The sequence below is a fragment of the Trachinotus anak genome, unplaced genomic scaffold (assembly GCF_046630095.1).
Source record: "Trachinotus anak isolate AG129_WGS33_773 ecotype Australia unplaced genomic scaffold, CSIRO_AGI_Tana_v1 ptg000012l, whole genome shotgun sequence".
NCBI classification, from domain to species: domain Eukaryota; kingdom Metazoa; phylum Chordata; class Actinopteri; order Carangiformes; family Carangidae; genus Trachinotus; species Trachinotus anak.
The window spans coordinates 21,550,772-21,569,539 of NW_027273863.1; the positions used below are offsets into that span (position 1 = coordinate 21,550,772).

Here is an 18,768-nt window from a genome sequence, read left to right on the forward strand (position 1 = left end):
AGTACACGTCGTCTCAAGAGAAATATAAGAGGTGATTATAATGTGACATAAACTGCTGTAGAGGCACATAGGAGGTCTGTACTAATACAAAGGATATCTTGAGATATCACTCAGTCTACTTACTGATAATTTGGCATGTCATTGAATCTCAATAGCCAGTGGCATTTTTGACAATGCTAAAGGATATTTGCAAAATCATTTTAGTTAATGCAAACCTTTAAACATTTTCTACTTCTTCTATTGTTTCATCAAACACGTTTTTTCATCTTACTTCGAATAATAAATTGTGTTGGATCTTTTCTTTACCAAAGATCTCAAACTCTGGAGCCTTCTACTTCAAGCACTGAAAAAAAATGTAAACTTGAAGTCAACACTGTCATTGTGTATTTGCAAACTTGCATCACAACACAAGTACCTTTTAACATTGTGAATTGCAACTAATAGCAAAAGTCCTTGATATTGTTCAGAGTTCAGAAAGTTTTAATTTTGAAATGCTTCAAGAACCAGAACAAGAGAAAAACAGCTACCATAGCATAAAAACATAGAAAGAAAAATAATTCATCAAAAGTGAAGCAGTGACAGAATAGTATACATTTTCTCATGGTTCATCAGACAAAAGGGAAATTTGACTCACTCCCAGAACTCAAGTGCAGCAGAGGTGGTGTTGGTCTGATTTGCTGTAACATTAGTTGAAGTCTGTAGACTGAGACATTGAGCTGAGTTTGGGAACAAAGAAAGATTTCATTGAGGTGAACTGGAGAGACTGTTGGGACCCTGGAGGCTCAACCCCAAAGTCTTACCTGTGTTCCAGGTGTTCTCACAGCTGGCCCAGGGGAGCTGGGACCTGAACGAGAACACCAGGTAGAGGAGAGCCCAGGCTTCAATCAAAATGTAAATGAAGGCACACAGTGAAATGATCAGTTGCCCAAATCCAATTCCTGCAGTGAAATACAAACCACAGTTTTTAAAACAGCACTTGTTGATGGACAAAACATTGGCAAAGATGTTTGAATGATTTTTGTCTTTGTGTAATAGCCCTATGTTTAAAGTGTGATTTGTGCCTTTTTTCTCCAGTTGATTGAACATTTTAGTTCAACTCACATCATCTCACCTTGTGCCAGTGGACACAGTTTCCTCCAGCAGGTGATGAATCCTTCCTGGGTGTACTGACCCACGGAGCTCTCCAGCAGGAACAGAGGTATCCCACACACCACAGCTAACAGACCATATGGCACCAGAAAGGCACCTGTAGAAAATACAGAGGTGTGTGTTGTCATGGAGATGATATATTAAATTATAAGTCTAAATTCACTCATCTCGCATCAATATGAAAGATTCCCAGTTGTAGTGTATAACATTCACCTCCACCATTCTTGTAGCAGAGGTAAGGAAATCTCCACACATTACCCAAACCGACCACATTTCCTGCAACAACCAGAAAATATTCTGTTTTATTTGCCCACTGTCCTCTGTCTCCATCCTTCATCAAATGTTCTGTTCTTTGTCTTTCTCTGGTCATCTCAGGATCAAGAGCTTAATTCCTTGTGTGTTCTGCTATTCCAAAGTACGAAAAACTGACATTTGCTGCTTTTATAATGTCTTCATCTGACTACACCCTGCCCACAAAAGAGAAATTTGTACATAGATTATAAGATAGATCACACACTAAACCAGTAATTCCACCGTTAATGGCTGATGTTTGGTTTTGGTTTTGCTAAACCCAGGGGAGCAGCCATAGCACATTTGATTTAAAATGGAAAACAGTATAGAGCTTTTGAAAAAAACATATTGTTTTGGATTTATTGCTCTGTGCTTATTCGGCCCTGGAGCCATTTCCAAAAAAAATAAAAATTCCTGATAACCCCATTGTACGCAACCTGCCCATGGCTGAACAGCAGGTAGACAAGGTGGCCAGTAGTAGTTGTGTAAAAGCAAGCTACTGTAAAAGCACTTTTTTTCAGCTCTTTCAATTAAACAACTGACCTGATTTACTTTTGAGAAGCAAAGGGCAATCCGAGTTTAATTAATCTAAGATGCTTAAACCTCAAAGGATGAGAAAAAAAAAGTCAGAAGAAATCTTTCGCAAACATAAAAAAAAAAGAAAGAAACAAAGTAGGATATTGTCAGACACATTTATTTGCATAGAAGAACAACAAAAACACTGCTGCAGACTCTATGATAACTCTTTTTTGTATTTTTCAATGTTACCCAGTAAAATAGTGTGTTGAAAATGATAGAGAAAGGATTTAGTTTGAGAACAAATTAGAACACGTTTGTTCTGTCAATAACGCTCAAATTACAGTAATCTACGTCCACATTCTCACGGATTTATTTACTTTTTAAAATTGAAATGTTATTTGCAGAGAAATGGAATATGAAATTTCATTTTGCAAGCTTTCATACCACTTAACTCACTGTAAAGTACAATGAGTAAATGTGTTTAAGATCTAAAATGTGGAGAATGAATCTGTACCACCATCACAAGGTAATATAACTAATCCACACTTCGTAGCAGCCCAACATGCATCCATGCATCCATTTCTATACCGCTTATCCGTACAGGGTCGCGAGGGGGCTGGAGCCTATCCCACACGACACTGAGCGAGTGCACGGTACACCCTGGACAGGTCACCAGTCTATCACAGGGCTGACATAAAGAGACAAACAACCATTCACACTCACATTCATACCTACGGGTAATTTAGAGTCAAAATCTAACATTTGCCCAAATCTGAACAAAAGGGCTGCTTCACCAAAATCATATATATATATATATATATATATATATATATATATAAATGAGCAGAGCACGCAGCCAATGCTTACTGTCATTACCAGTCATACATGTTTTAGTTACTTATTTGATTCGCATCTTACAAAATATCAGAAAGAAATACTGAGAAACACCCATCACAAATGTCCCACAGCACAAGCTGACATCTTCAAATAACTTTTTCCAACATTTGTCATCAACTGAGAGACTGCTAAGAGCTAAGAGCATCCGCTCATGTGGTATGCGCCCTAACCACTCCGCCATTAGGACGCCCCAAGTTAAAATGATTTTAAACAGTAAAAGCTTTTTGTTTGATAAATGGCTTAAATGATCTACTGATAGCTATGTGAACTCTAACCCAAACTTTGGGGGTGAAAATTGAAGCCAAAACACTTAAGTGCCAAAAACTGCATTTCCAGACTCCTATGTTAAAAGGCCCAAATTCATAGCAGAAATAAACATGTTTAAACCTGGTGCGAAAAACGGTTTTGGTCTCAATAGCTAATTTCTCCCTTCATGACAACTGCATGGTGGGGAATTTTTATGTAACTCACCTGTTTAAATTTCATTTTAAGGCTTTAATTTATGCATAATTAAGGGCGTGGCCTCCAGGCAATGTTTGTTGAGTTCATTCCTTTAGGAGGATTTTTCATGGCAAATTATATATTTTGCTGTGCGTTTAATTGACCGACATAACATCAGGAAGTCTGTGCTCCTGCTTTTTTGCGGTGGGTAAAATTCTAGTATCAGGTTAAATGTTAGGGTTAGTATAAGGTTACATGATAAGATTAGGGGAAACACTATCTGATGGGAAAACAGACTTTGACACAACACCAGCAGCACCGAGCTTCAAAACCGCTCTTTAGAAACCTGTGGTTAACATCACCAAGAAGTGTAAAACCATCTTTAGTCATACTTAATGATTTAGACATATTTAGATATTTTCAACATTAAACACCAGAAGCATATATATATATATATATATATATAGATATATATGTGTGTGTGTGTGTGTGTGTGAGTGTGTGTATAGTATGATAGATAACATTTCAATTCAGTTTGACTTCAAAGGTCACACTAAGCTGTCACTGCAGACGTTCTCAGTTCAACACTTGTGCCCTCCTCTCCCAGTTTTCTCCTCTGCCAAGGTGGATTTTCAGCAGGACGACAAAGGACAGACAAACGCTAGAACACAGGACAAGAAGAACATGGGTCAGTTTCCACACTAAATGCACAACTTACAGTAGACATTTCAAGTCCTTAAACATGCTTTGCCTTCACTTCAATACACTACGTAGATGAAACAGTTTGACTTCCTTATTTTCGCTTTTCAGTTTTTATTTTTCTTTGCCAACTTTCAAGATTTTCTTTGTCATTTTTATGCAAACTGTTCTCAAGTTACTCCACAAACTCTTTGAGCACTGACCTGTCTGAAGGTTCCTGGGGTCAAACACATCTGTCCAGCTGCCCACAGTGGCACCATGAGAACAGAGGAGAGAGTCATGGTCCACCCCAGTGTATATGCCCAGTCAGGGAACACATACCAGTCGTTAACCCTGAGGTGTTTGTAGTCAACCAGGTACGAGATGAAGGAAATCTGTGAATGTGTGGAGACAGTGTTTTACACAGATAAAGACCATATCATGGTATTCCATTAAAAATCAGAGGAAGCTATTGTGAATAAAACAAGATAGTAATAAAGAAGTTCTTAGTTTGTGCCTCTCAAAGTAATCAAGGTTTGAAACTACCAGATATATATATATATATATATATATATATTTTTTTTTTTTTTTTTTTTTGCAATTGCATGCATCCATTGCATGTCTGAAGGGCATAAAATTCATATTCAGGGAGTTTGGTGTAATGCCAGTTTTCGTCAGTCATTGTTTCTGTCTTTTTAAATCATAGGTGATCATTAATAGTTATGGGTACGGTAAATATTATCAGCAAAGGTATATAAAACTGATTACATTGTCAGGGTCCGTAGACCATTCATATTACTAATTTTTTCTGAATGCTGTTGCGTTGTAGGTTTAAATTAACACAATTCCTGGAAGATAAATGAGTAAAACTTGCATGCAAAAATCCAGTAGCACCAAATCCACCTATACTGGATAGACAATTTTCACTCAAATTTAGTAGACCTAATGGAAATATGTAAAGTCATTGGCAGCCAGTGATGCGAATCACAAAGATAATCTGTTCGAACCTCTCAGACTCACCACTGACAGCAGAGGAATGATGTATTTCCAGCACAGTTTAAAGAAAACTGATGGTCTCTGTCCAGTCATGTCCTTAATGATGTTAAGAAAGCGGTCAGCACCTGATGGAAGTTCAGATTTTACATTTAGTCCAGTTTCATATTTTAATTATACTTCAAAATGTTTAGACAAGACTTTGATCCAGACAAAACCAAAGCGTCATATATCTTATTCCTCTGGACCACCATTGTTGTCCAGAAAAATTCAATACACCTTAGTGAGCACAGTGTTGCACTGGGTGATATGCTCTTGTAGTTTATTCTGTGTAAATCACACATATACCATCCTGCTGCTCCTTGGTCTTTTTACAGGAGTTATTGACATTAACAAGTATACAAGTATAGAATAACAGCAGTTATAATTAAGAAATTGGTGATTTTTACCAAATATCCAGCCCACTGCCACACACTGAGATATAGCCATGAAATTCTGACAAACTCTGGTGGAGCCATAGAAATCAATGAGTTGGAATACATATATTCCTCCCTAAAGCAGAAAGAGACAAGGTTTGAATAATACACATAATGGAACACATTGTATTGAATTCAATAAAACATAATCATGTCCAATTTTTAGTGGAAATATTTTTGTTTTACTTCAGTAACCAGGGTCAGTTGTATGAGGAAGCTGGATAAACAGATGATGAGGACGAAGATCTTGTGTCTCAATGGTGCACGGAGCAACTTCGGAAACAGGTCGATCACTGTGGTGATAAAACTCTCCACTATCACAAACTGTGGGCAAAATATTATGAGTACATTTGAGTTCTACATGCCTGACATGTGTCTGCTATTAATCACAAAGTAATTCAACAAATGATCTACATGTGTGTCAACAGTCAGCAGGATCAGCATCAGGAAGAAGCAGACGGTCCAGAACTGTGGTAAAGGCATCATAGCTGTTGCCTGAGGATAGGCAATGAAGGCCAAACCTGGACCTGTGGTTTGGAGGAGAAGGTTGATATATTTCTTCTGTGGTTCATTTAGTGTAAAGATCTTAAACATTGCACTCAAATGAATCCTGATATTTACCTGATTCAACCACAGTGTCGACAGTAACACCCTGTTTCTGAGCCATGAAACCAAGTACAGAGAAGACGACAAATCCAGCAACAAAACTGGTCCCACTGTTCAGCAGACACAGCCAAAAGCAGTCTCTGGAGGTCAAGGTAAGACGAAATACTCTTGTTAAAAATGGGTAATTCTTGTGGCTATTGAACAAAGTAAAAGTAAATAAGTATCAGTGTATAGTATTTAATATTGTATTTATTCAAACATTCCAAATTATTGTTTGTAGTCAGTTATTTAATTTTTGATACACTTGCTCTTTACTGTTTATTGACACATCTATGTATAACAACAAAAATGTCTTCTATCACCAAAGTAGTAGGATCGTCAGAGTTGTTGATATCTCATCCTCATTAGCCGCTGTATTGTGACAGTTGCTACTCTTCCTTGGGTCCCCATTAATTTATAAACAATACTTCAATGACAACAGATACATCAAGACATACAATATCACACATTCATACTCACAATAAGACTCACAATACAACACAACCCCTATGAGACACACAGCAATGAACACGAACTCAAAACCTCATAATCTAAAACATACGACATTCTATTTAATAATTTCCTTTCTCAAATAAAGAATTCAAGTTCCATCATCTAGGTCACAAACAAAATAAAATAAAGGGTGGTGAAATAGCTTGTTGTATCCATTTCCTGTCTTCAAAAAATCATAACAATGAGAAAAATATTTTAAACAAGAAAGTCACAGTCAAACTTACTTGTAACAGTTGTTGTTGTATTCATTGTAGCTGCACAGAACATTCAGCGTCCCTGCTGTCAGGCTATAGGAGAAAAATATTTGAGATCCTGCCTCGATCCACACCTGTAATGTAAGAAAAATGTCTGTCTACAAAGGATGAAACCACAATGGAAGGAATGTAATGTAGAGATCCCACAATAGAAGATGCAGGACGCCAGTCATTTCAGAACCCCAAACCCAATGAAGTAAAGCATCTAAATGAAGGTCTCAGTTTGGTCAGTTTGATAACACCCCTGCATTTGGACTGCATTTGACAAATTTTGTAACTTTTTAAAAGAGACAGCTCAACAAGGTGTGCGCAGGTATTAAGAGAGTGGCCTAAGATGTGTTCCCTTATCCCCTATTTGTTTGACTCAGAAATTGACATCTGAGTTATGGAAGGACATGGAGAGGCATGTCAAGAAAAAAGAAATCAGTCGTTGCGAAGTGTGGTCAGAGGACTTTGCCGACACCAAGGACGATGTGAGTACTGTGGCTTCACAAGGAGCCATCCGAAAAGTGATGAGAGAAGTCATGGACAAAGAAATGAAAGACTTAAAGTCCGACATGAGGAAAGAATTATCCGAGTTTCAAGCAAGTTTCCAACAGGATATGAAAGCACAACTGGATGACCTGTCCACTGAAATCAACCAGAAAATACAAGCTGCCATCTGCCAAATTGAAGAAGTAACACAGTGCCTGGGAGAGGTGGAGAAGGGCCTTGAGGAGATCAGAGGCCCTAACCTTGAAATCTCCTCTAGAATGATCCAGATTTTTATAGATGCCTATAAGGTGTAAGTACTAAAGGGGTTATCAGTAAACTATACAAGGCCATCATCTTAATGAATAAAAACTCAACAGATTATGTTCGACAGCATTGGGAAAAAGATTTGGGTCTGGAAATACCTTAGCAGATGTGGAAACATTCCTTGAAAAGTCAATGTTCCACCACTAACTCACGGACTTGATTCGACTTTGGCTGGAAAAATTAGGTACTTTGTTACATCAAAGATGAGATCCAAGCTAACAGGGACTTAGCATCCTTGCTGGAGGGAATGCAGATCAACACAAGTGGACCACGCCCACATATTTTGGTTGTGCCCACAAATTCAACCTTTTTGGAATAATGTAGATTATCTAGTCTCTAGGATCCTGGGCCTTAACATTGATGTGCCTTTTTTTTTGTTCCTCAGTGTTGTTCCTGAAAGTTTATGGAAAGGAGACATCTACCTCTTTAAAATCTTTTTGGTGGCATGCAAGAAAGCGGCTACCAAATGCTGGCTTCCGAGAGGTCCCTCCCTCTGTGCCTCTTTAGCCCTTATTTTATTTATTCTTTTTCTTGAAGCCATTTTCTTCCCCATTTATATTGTATATCATTGATTAAATGTTTGTGTGACAATGACTGTTCTCAAAAATGTGATTATGCATAAATAAAACGTTTTTAAAAAATAAACAAACTGGTCACCTTAAGGATAGTCAAACGGTTCAAATCTGGATACAGGTAATAGTAAACTCCTTGCCAAGCTCCAGGTAGAGTCAGGCCCCTGATAAGAAGGATCGTGAGCATCACGTAGGGGAACGTGGCTGTGAAATATGCCACCTGAAAAGAAAGGGAAATTTCTGAGTAATAGTTGCCTATTGATGATTCTATGCACCACAAATCGATAACGAATTCAAATATCTCCACTGACCTTTCCAGAGGATCTGACACCTTTCCAGATACTGAAGTAGCAGAACACCCAGCAGGCCAGAAGACACAAGGCAAGATCCCACCTCACACTGCCCAGCTCCTCAATTCCTCCAGACATGGCCAGCACCCGTCGTCTTAAAAGAAACATAAGAGGTGAACATAATGTGACATAAACTGCTGTAGAGGCACATCGTAGGTTTGTACTACTACAAAGGATATCTTGAGATATCAGTCTACTAATTGATGTCTTGCATGACATGGAGTCACAATAACCAGTAGTAGTTTAGCAAATGTGAAAGGTCATTTGCAACATAATTTGAGTTAATGCAAATGTTTAAACATTTTCTACACTTTTCTATAGTTGCATGTAATACGTTATTTAATCTTACTTTGAGTAATCAATTGTGTAAACTTGAAGTCAAAGCTTTCATTGTGTATTTGCAAAGCTGCATCAGAACGCAACTACCTTTAACATTGTGAATATCAACCAATAGCAAAAGCACCAAATAGAGTCCTTGATAGTGTTCTAAGTACATCAACTTTTAGAAAGCTTTCATTTCAAAGTGCTTGAACAACCAGAACAAGTGAAAAAAAAACTTTCTAAACATAGCATAAAAACATAGAATTAAAAATAATGCATCAAAAGTAAAGTAGTGACTGCATAGTATACATTTTCTCATGCACAAAAGAGAAATTTGACTCACTCCCAGAACTCAATTGCAGCAGAGGTGGTGTTGGTCTGATTTGCTGTAACATTAGTTGAAGTCTGCAGACTGAGACATTGAGCTGAGTTTGGGAACAAAGAAAGATTCCATTGAGGTGAACTGGAGAGACTGTTGGGACCCTGGAGGCTCAACCCCAAAGTCTTACCTGTGTTCCAGGTGTTCTCACAGCTGGCCCAGGGGAGCTGGGACCTGAACGAGAACACCAGGTAGAGGAGAGCCCAGGCTTCAATTAGAATGTAGATGAAGGCACACAGTGACATGATCAGTTGCCCAAATCCAATTCCTACAGTGAAACAGAAACCACAGTTTTTAATACAGCACCTGTTGATGGACAAAACATTGGCAAAAATGTTTGAATGATTTCTCTGGAATTGTAGTTTCTTGTCTTTGTGTAATAGCCCTATGTTCAAAGTGTGATTTGTGCCTTTTTTCTCCAGTTGATTGAACATTTTAGTTCAACCCACATCATCTCACCTTGTGCCAGTGGACACAGTTTCCTCCAGCAGGTGATGAATCCTTCCTGGGTGTACTGACCAACGGAGCTCTCCAGCAGGAACAGAGGTATCCCACACACCACAGCTAACAGACCATATGGCACCAGAAAGGCACCTGCAGTAAATACAGAGGTGTGTGTTGTCATGGAGATGATATATTAAATCATAATTCTAAATTCACTCATCTCGCATCAATATGAAAAATTCCCAGTTGCAGTGTATAACATTCACCTCCACCATTCTTGTAGCAGAGGTAAGGAAATCTCCACACATTACCCAAACCGACCACATTTCCTGCAACAACCAGTATATATTCCGTTTTATTTGCCCACTGTCCTCTGTCTCCATCCTTCATCTGATTTTCTCTTCTTCGTCTTTCTCTGGTCATCTCAGGATCAAGAGTTTAATTCCTTGTGTGTTCTGCTATTCCAAAGTACGAAAAACTGACATTTGCTGCTTTTATAATGTCTTCATCTGACTACATCCTGCCCACAAAAGAAAAATTGCTATATACATTATAACATTGACACACTAACCAGTAATTCCAGTGTTAAGGGCTGATATTTGGTTTTGGTTTTGCTAAACCCAGAGAAGCAACCATAACCTGGTTTCAGTAACCCTGTTCATTAACCCTCACAGTCCCCCAAAAACTCAAACATAGTTCTGTTTTATGTTTGTGGGACATTGAGGCAAATCCAGTTTCTCATTAGCACATTTGATTTCAAATAGGAAATAAATAACAGTATAGAGCATTTTTATCCTCTTTTCACTTATTGTTTTGGATTTATTGCTCTGCGTTGTTCTCTTTAGGCCCTGTAGCCACACACACACCCCCCACCCCACCAAAAAAAGTAGAATTAGTTGTATAAAAGCAAGCTACTGTAAAAGTAGTATTTTTCAGCTTTTTCAAATATAACAGCTGACCTGATTTTGTTATGTGAAGAAAAAGGCAATGCAATTCCATTAATCTAAGATGATTGAACCCCAGAGGATGAGAAAAAAAAAAGTCAGAAGAAATTTTTCTTAAACATAATTAAACATCATTAATCTAAAAAACGGGGGGATTTGGCTGAAAGAAGCAAAGTAGGATATTGTCAGACACATTTATTAGCATTGAAGAACAACAAAAAACACTGCTGCAGACTCTATGATAACCCTTTATTTTATTTTTCAATGTTACCCAATAAAAGAAGGAGAAGGGATTTCAGTTTGAGAACAAATTACAAGTCTGTTATGTCAATAACGCTCAAATTACAGTAATCTACATCCACATTTCCACAGATATATTTACTTTTTAAAATTTTAATGGTGTTGGACATCATTTGCACACAAAAGGAATTTGAAATTTCATTTTGCAATCTTTCCTACCACTTAACTTACTGCAAATTGCAATGCATAAATGTCTTTAAAATTTAAAATGTGGAAAACAAAACTGCACCACCATCACAAGGCAATGTAACTAATCCACAATTACACAATTAGTGGCAGCCCAACATGTTAACATTCAAAACCTTTAAGTGTAAGACCAAAACTTTTGCCTAAATCTGAACAAAAGTGCTGCTTCACCACAATCATATACATGTGAGCAAAGCATGCAGCCAGTGCTTACTGTCATGATCAAATACATGTTAGTTACTTATTTGGTTTGCAACTCACAAAATGTCAGAAAGAAATACTGAGAAACACCCATCACAAGGTCCCAAAGCACAAGCTGACATCTTCAAATGACTTGCTTTTATCAAACATCTGTCATTAACCGAAAGATATTCACTTTCTGCTCGAGGTCACTTCACCCAATAACATTGTGGTGTTCATGCCTTTTGGAGGATTTTCATGCAAATATTGGACAAATTATATGGTTTGCTGTGCGGTTAATTGACTGACAGAGTGTGAGGAAGTCTGTGCTCCTGCTTTTTTGAGGTGAGTGAAATTCTAGTATTGTTTTATTTATACGTTGACAGTAATTACATTCACCATACCTGACTTGTTAGCTTAGTTCGTTAACTACCTAATCAGCCAGAAAATGTATTAGCCTTGGGTTAGCCTTAGATTAAGACACCCAGCTATGCTAACGATGCTAATGGGTGCATATGCAGATGTTTAACAGTTGTGACGAAGTCTGTTCCCCCATTAGATAGTGTTTCACTCCCGTTACATTATTTGTTTCCTCTCGCAGCCCTCCTCAGTGGTTAGGGGAAAAATACTCCATATAGAAGATAATGCATTACAGGCAGCGCCAATGCTGTGACATGGTACGCACTTCCTATCTCCTAAGTGGGCATGGTTGTGATGTCACAGCACCAAATACATCATTTTAATTTCAACTTAATATGTGATCAACACAGTACGAGGTCACTTCAGTCTAATAACAGTCCATGATAGAAGTCATAGTATTATTAGGCAAAAAATACAAGTTTTATTTCAGTTTAAACTTATAATTCATGGTTTCTCATACAAGTCCCTCAAACGTCTGTGATTGGACAGCGATCACGTTTACTTCTCCCATTGGAATCACAAAAAATAATTGAAAATGAATTGTCTCCTTTCTCCAATGTCTGTGGTTAGGGTTAGAATAAGGTTACATGTTGAGATGGTTAAACAGTAAAAAGTATGTAAAGTCATTGGCAGCCAGTGATGAGAATCAAAAACGTAAACTGTTCAATGTGGGAAAACCTCTCAGACTCACCAGTAACAACAAGGGAATGATGTATTTCCAGCACAGTTTAAAGAAAACAGACGGTCTCTGTCCTGTCATGTCCTTTATGATGTCAAGAAACCGGTCAGCACCTGATGGAAGTTCAGATTGAACATTTAGTCCAGTTTCATATTTTAATTACACTGCAAAATGTTAAGACAAGAGTTTGATCCAGACAACTGGATGACCTGTTAAAATGAACAATTGCTGTCATTCTGCAGATATAATCAGGCTGAACAAAGCTACTGGATCCTTTTTATTGGTATATGTGACATTTTCAAATTAAGAATATTTCTGTAATTCCTAGTATTGGGTTTAACATTTAGAGATTGTAATAATATTGTCAATCATGTCAAAATCACATAAAGATAGATAAGTCAGCAGATATTTTAGGTTTTTCTTCCTATCAGATCAAATCCCATGAAAAGATCAAAAGAAAAATGATTAAAAATTAATCCTACGAACAAGTATTGTTTGTGTAGTCAAAGCCTCATACATCTTATTCCTCTGGAGCATAGAGCTACATTTTTGTCCAAAAACAATTAAAAACACCTGAATGTGCCAGAGTGTTGCTACTGCAGCTTATTTCGTGTAAATCTCACATACACTGTCCTGCTGCTCCTTGGTCTTATTACAGTACTTATTGACAGTAATAAGTATACAAGTATATAATAATGGCAGCTGTACAGTACATAAGAAATAAGTGATTTTTACCAAATATCCAGCCCATTGCCACACACTGAGATAAGGCCATGCAATTCTGACAAACTCTGGTGGAGCCATAGAAATCAATGAGTTGGAATAGGTATATTCCTCCCTAAAGCAGAAAGAGACAAGATTTTTAAAATACACATAGTTTGGAAGACAATGTAGGCTATTTTGTAAAATGTATAATGTACATATTTTTTGTGGAAATATTTTTGTTTTACTTCAGTAACCAGGGTCAGTTGTATGAGGAAGCTGGATAAACAGATGATGAGGACGAAGATCTTGTGTTTCAATGGTGCACGGAGCAACTTCGGAAACAGGTCAATCACTGTGGTGATAAAACTCTCCACTATCACAAACTGTGGGCAAAATATCATGAGTAAATTTGAGTTCTACATGCCTGACATGTGTCTGCTATTAATCACAAAGTAATTCAACAAATGATCTTACATGTGAGTCAACAGTCAGCAGAATCAGCATCAGGAAGAAGCAGACAGTCCAGAACTGTGGTAAAGGCATCATAGCTGTTGCCTGAGGATAGGCAATGAAGGCCAAACCTGGACCTGTGGTTTGGAGGAGATGGTTGATATAATTCTTCATTTTGGGACCAGAAAACATTAATTAATTCATTTGCTTGGTTCATTTGCTGTAAAGATCTTAAACATTGCACTCAAATTAATCCTGATATTTACCTGATTCAACCACAGTGTCGACAGTAACACCCTGTTTCTGAGCCATGAAACCAAGTACAGAGAAGACGACAAATCCAGCAACAAAACTGGTCCCACTGTTCAGCAGACAGAACCAAAAGCAGTCTCTGGAGGTCAAGGTAAGACGAAATACTCTTGTTAAAAATGGGAAATTCTTGTGGCTATAGAACAAAATAAAAGCAAATAAGTATCAGTGTATAGTATTTAATATTGTATTTATTCAAACATTCCAAATTATTGTTTGAAGTCAGTTATTTAATTTTTGACCCACTTACTCATTACTGTTTATCGATACATCTATGTATAACAACAAAAATGTCTTCTATAACCAAAGTAGCAGGATCATCAGAGTTGTTGATATCTCATCCTCATTAGCCACTGAATTGTGACAGTTGCTACTCTTCCTTGGGTCCCCATTAATTTATAAACAATACTTCAAGACATCCATATCACACATTCATACTCACAATAAGACTCACAATACAGCATAACCCCCATGACACACAGCAAGCAACACTAACTCAAAACCTAATAATTTCTTTTCTCTAATAACTGAGAAAATAATTCAAGTAAAATTATTGAAGTCACAAACAAAATAAAATAAAGGGGGATGAAATAGCTTGTTGTATCCATTTCAACAACAAATGAGAAAAATCTTATAAACAAGAAAGTCACAGTCATACTTACTTGTAACAGTTGTTGTTGTACTCATTGTAGCTGCACAGAACATTCAGAGCCCCTATAGTCAGGCTATAGGAGAACAATATTTGAGATCCTGCTTCGATCCACACCTGTAATGTAAGAAAAAAGTCTGTCTTCAGAGGATGAAACCACAATGGAAGGAATGTATGTTGGAGATCCCACAATAGAAGATGCAGGATGCCAGTCATTTCCCCAAACAGTACACCAAACCTAACACAGTAAAGCATCTAAATGAAGGTCTCAGTTTGCTGTCAGGATTAAACCCCTGCATTTGACAAATTTTACAACTTTTCAAAACAGACAGGTCAACAATCACACCTGCTTGGTGCAGCATTCAGCCAGGTGTGCACAGGTGTTAAAATGCATCTCTCACATTATGACAGCCCATTCAGGGAGAGTGTCCTCAGGTGTTTGCCCTTATCCCCTATTTGTATGACTCATGTCAAGACAACACAGACTGTGGCTGCAGGTATTTTGCCTCTAGTGTATCCAGTCAGAACAACTATAGATATGTTTGCCTTTACATATGGTTCAAAGACACATCACACAGCTATGACCTAGTTTGGTTAAAACTCTGAGGAAATGAAGGAGTAGGATTTGAATTATTTAGTAAAGTTAATATCAAACAAACTGGTCACCTTAAGGTTAGCCAAACGGTTCAACTCTGGATACAGGTAATAGTAAACTCCTTGCCAAGCTCCAGGTAGAGTCAGGCCCCTGATGAGAAGGACCATGAGCATCACATAGGGGAACGTGGCTGTGAAATATGCCACCTGAAAAGAAAATGACATTTCTGAATAATAAGTTCTCATGGGATATTGATGATTCAATGCACCACAAGTAGATAAAGAATTCAAATATTTCCACAGGACCTTTCCTGAGGATCTGACACCTTTCCAGATACTGAAGTAGCAGAACACCCAGCAGGCCAGAAGACACAAGGCAAGATCCCACCTCACACTGCCCATCTCCTCAATTCCTCCAGACATGGCCAGTACACGTCGTCTCAAGAGAAATATAAGAGGTGAACATAATGTGACATAAAGTGCTGTAGAGGGACATAGAAGGGCTGTACTAGTACAAAAAATATCTTGTAATCTCAGTCTACTTATTGATAGTTTAGCATGACATTGAATCATCATAACCAGCAGCAGTTTTGCAAATATTTAAGGATATTTGCAACATAATTTGAGTTTATGTAAACCTTTCGGAGTTTTCTACTTCTTCTATTGTTGCATCTAACATGTTTTTTCATCCAACTTTGAATAATCAATTGTGTTCAATTTTTTCTTTACCAAAGGTCTCAAACTCTGGAGGCTTCTAATTCAATCACTGAAAAAATTGTTAACTTGAAGTCAAAGCTGTCATTGTGTATTTGCAAAGCTGCATCACAACGCAACTACCTTTTAACATTGTGAATTGCAACCAATAGCAAAAGCACCAGATAGACTCCTTGATATTGTTCTAAGTACATCAACTTTTAGAAAGCTTTCATTTCAAAGTGCTTGAGGAACCAGAAAAAGTAAAACAAAAAAAAATTGTTCCAAACATAGCATAAAAACATAAAAAAGCAATGCATCAAAAGTGAAGCAGTGACAGAATAGTATAAATTTTATTATCGTTCATCAGACAAAGGGGAAATTTGACTCACTCCCAGAACTCAATTGCAGCAGAGGTGGTGTTGGTCTGATTTGCTGTAACATTAGTTGAAGTCTGCAGACTGAGACATTGAGCTGAGTTTGGGAACAAAGAAAGATTCCATTGAGGTGAACTGGAGAGACTGTTGGGACCCTGGAGGCTCAACCCCAAAGTCTTACCTGTGTTCCAGGTGTTCTCACAGCTGGCCCAGGGGAGCTGGGACCTGAACGAGAACATCAGGTAGAGGAGAGCCCAGGCTTCAATTAGAATGTAGATGAAGGCACACAGTGACATGATCAGTTGCCCAAATCCAATTCCTACAGTGAAATACAAACCACAGTTTTTAAAACAGCACCTTTTGATGGACAAAACATTGGCAAAGATGTTTGAATGATTTCTCTAAAATTGTAATTTCTTAGCGTGTAATAGCCTTATGTCTGATTTAAGTGTGATTTGTCCCTTTTTTCTCCAGTTGACTGAACATTTTAGTTTTAGTTTAGTGTTGTAAATATCCCACAACTTTATTGTATGTATTTAATTTTAATTTTATTTTAATTTTTAACTTTTAAGTTTATTTATGATACTGTTTTGCACCAAACACCAGCACAAATTCCTTGTACCTGGAAACATACTTGGCAATAAAACATATTCTACTTCAACTCACATCATCTCACCTTGTGCCAGTGGACACAGTTTCCTCCAGCAGGTGATGAATCCTTCCTGGGTGTACTGACCAACGGAGCTCTCCAGCAGGAACAGAGGTATCCCACACACCACAGCTAACAGACCATATGGCACCAGAAAGGCACCTGTAGAAAATACAGAGGTGTGTGTTGTCATGGAGATGATATATTGAATTATAAGTCTAAATTCACTCATCTCTCATCAACATAAAAGATTCCCAGTTGTAGTGTATAACATTCACCTCCACCGTTCTTGTAGCAGAGGTCAGGAAATCTCCACACATTACCCAAACCGACCACATTTCCTGCAACAACCAGAAAATATTCTGTTTTATTTGCCCACTGTCCTCTGTCTCCATCCTTCATCTGATTTTCTCTTCTTCGTCTGTTATTCCAAAGTACGAAAAACTGACATTTGCTGCTCTTGTTTTCATCTGACTACACCCTGCCCACAAAAGAGAAATTGGAGGATAGATTACAACATCCACCACTGAACCAGTAATTCGTGTTAAGGGTTCATGTTTGGTTTTGGTCTTGCCAAACCCAGAGGAGCAACCATAACCTGGTTTCAATAACCAGGTTCAACTATGTTGAATTCATGGTCCCTGAAGAACTCAAACTTGTTTAAGTTTTATGTTTGTGGGCATTCAGGCAAATCCAATTGCCCATGAGCAAGTTTAATTTCAAATGGGAAATAAATAACAGTATAGAGCTTTTTATTGTCTTTTCACTTATTGTTTGGATTGATCGTGTAAAGTCTCTGCGCTGCTCTCATTACATCCTTTAGCTATTTACACAAGAAAAAGAAAATCCAGATAACACCATTTTACAGTACCTTCCCAGGGCTGAACAGCAGGTAGATAAGGTGGCCGGTAGTGGTTGTGTAAAAGAAAGCTACTGTGAAGCTACTTTTCAGCTCTCAGAGCTTTCAAATATAACAGCTGACCTCATTTTGTCTTGTTAGGATAAGTGCAATTCAGTTTAATTAATCTAAGATAATTTAATGTCTGTTGCAAACATAATGAAACAATCTAAGAAAGGGAGGATTCGTGAAAAAAAATTGAATTTGCATAGTGTCAGTCATATTTATTTGCAATGAAGAACAACTACAAACACTGCTGCAGACTTTGTGATGATCGTTGTATTTGTTTATTATTCATTATTTTTCAATGTTTACCAACAAAACAGTACAGTGTTGAAAATGATAGAGAAGGGATTTCAGTCTGAGAACAAATTACAAGTATGTTGTGTCAGTAACGCTCAAATTACAGTAATCTACAGCCACATTTCCACAGATTTATTTACTTTTTAAAATTTAAATTTTGTATATCATTTGCACAGAAATGGAATATGAAATTTCATTTTGCAAGCTTTCGTACCACTTAACTCACTGTAAAGTACAATGAGTAAATGTGTTTAAGATCTAAAATGTGGAGAGTGAATCTGTACCACCATCACAAGGTAATATAACTAATCCAAACTTCGTAGCAGCCCAACATGCATCCATGCATCCATTTCTATACCGCTTATCCGTACAGGGTCGCAAGGGGGTTGGAGCCTATCCCACACGACACTGAGCGAGTGCACGGTACACCCTGGACAGGTCACCAGTCTATCACAGGGCTGACATAAAGAGACAAACAACCATTCACACTCACATTCATACCTACGGGTAATTTAGAGTCACCAATTAACCTAATTTGCATGTTTTTCGACTGTGGGAGGAAGCCCGAGTATTCAGAGAGAACCCACACAGACATGGGGGGAACATGCAAAATCCACACGGAAAGGCCCCAGGTCGGGGTTCAAACCCAGAACCACTGCAGCGCAAACCACTTCACCACTGTACCACCAGCAGCCCAACATGTTAAAACTCA

General features: G+C 37.8%; 1 protein-coding gene and 3 long non-coding RNA genes across 4 annotated transcripts; 2 read left to right on the forward strand and 2 right to left on the reverse strand.

Moving 5' to 3' along the window:
* Positions 1-1,084: 1,084 nt before the first annotated feature.
* Positions 1,085-6,032, forward strand: LOC139629288 (uncharacterized). Its single transcript, XR_011692937.1, has 5 exons — positions 1,085-1,198; positions 3,905-3,985; positions 4,172-4,352; positions 5,636-5,729; positions 5,873-6,032. It is a non-coding gene; the product is annotated as an uncharacterized lncRNA (long non-coding RNA).
* On the reverse strand, positions 4,346-10,671 carry LOC139629286 (sodium- and chloride-dependent GABA transporter 3-like). Its single transcript, XM_071491826.1, has 11 exons — positions 9,736-10,671; positions 9,407-9,544; positions 9,241-9,322; positions 8,538-8,670; positions 8,312-8,446; positions 6,827-6,930; positions 6,066-6,190; positions 5,859-5,971; positions 5,631-5,768; positions 5,418-5,520; positions 4,346-5,096 (listed from the first exon to the last, which is right to left on the reverse strand). Exons 1-11 carry the CDS (start codon positions 9,899-9,901, stop codon positions 4,960-4,962), a joined length of 1,374 nt encoding a protein of 457 aa, XP_071347927.1. The 5' UTR covers positions 9,902-10,671; the 3' UTR covers positions 4,346-4,959.
* LOC139629287 (uncharacterized) lies at positions 9,723-18,255 on the forward strand. The gene is made up of 7 exons (XR_011692936.1): positions 9,723-9,822; positions 11,539-11,675; positions 13,385-13,478; positions 13,623-13,667; positions 13,866-13,987; positions 15,440-15,594; positions 16,893-18,255. It is a non-coding gene; the product is annotated as an uncharacterized lncRNA (long non-coding RNA).
* Positions 13,610-14,871, reverse strand: LOC139629289 (uncharacterized). The gene is made up of 3 exons (XR_011692938.1): positions 14,556-14,871; positions 13,851-13,975; positions 13,610-13,721 (listed from the first exon to the last, which is right to left on the reverse strand). It is a non-coding gene; the product is annotated as an uncharacterized lncRNA (long non-coding RNA).
* Positions 18,256-18,768: the final 513 nt, after the last annotated feature.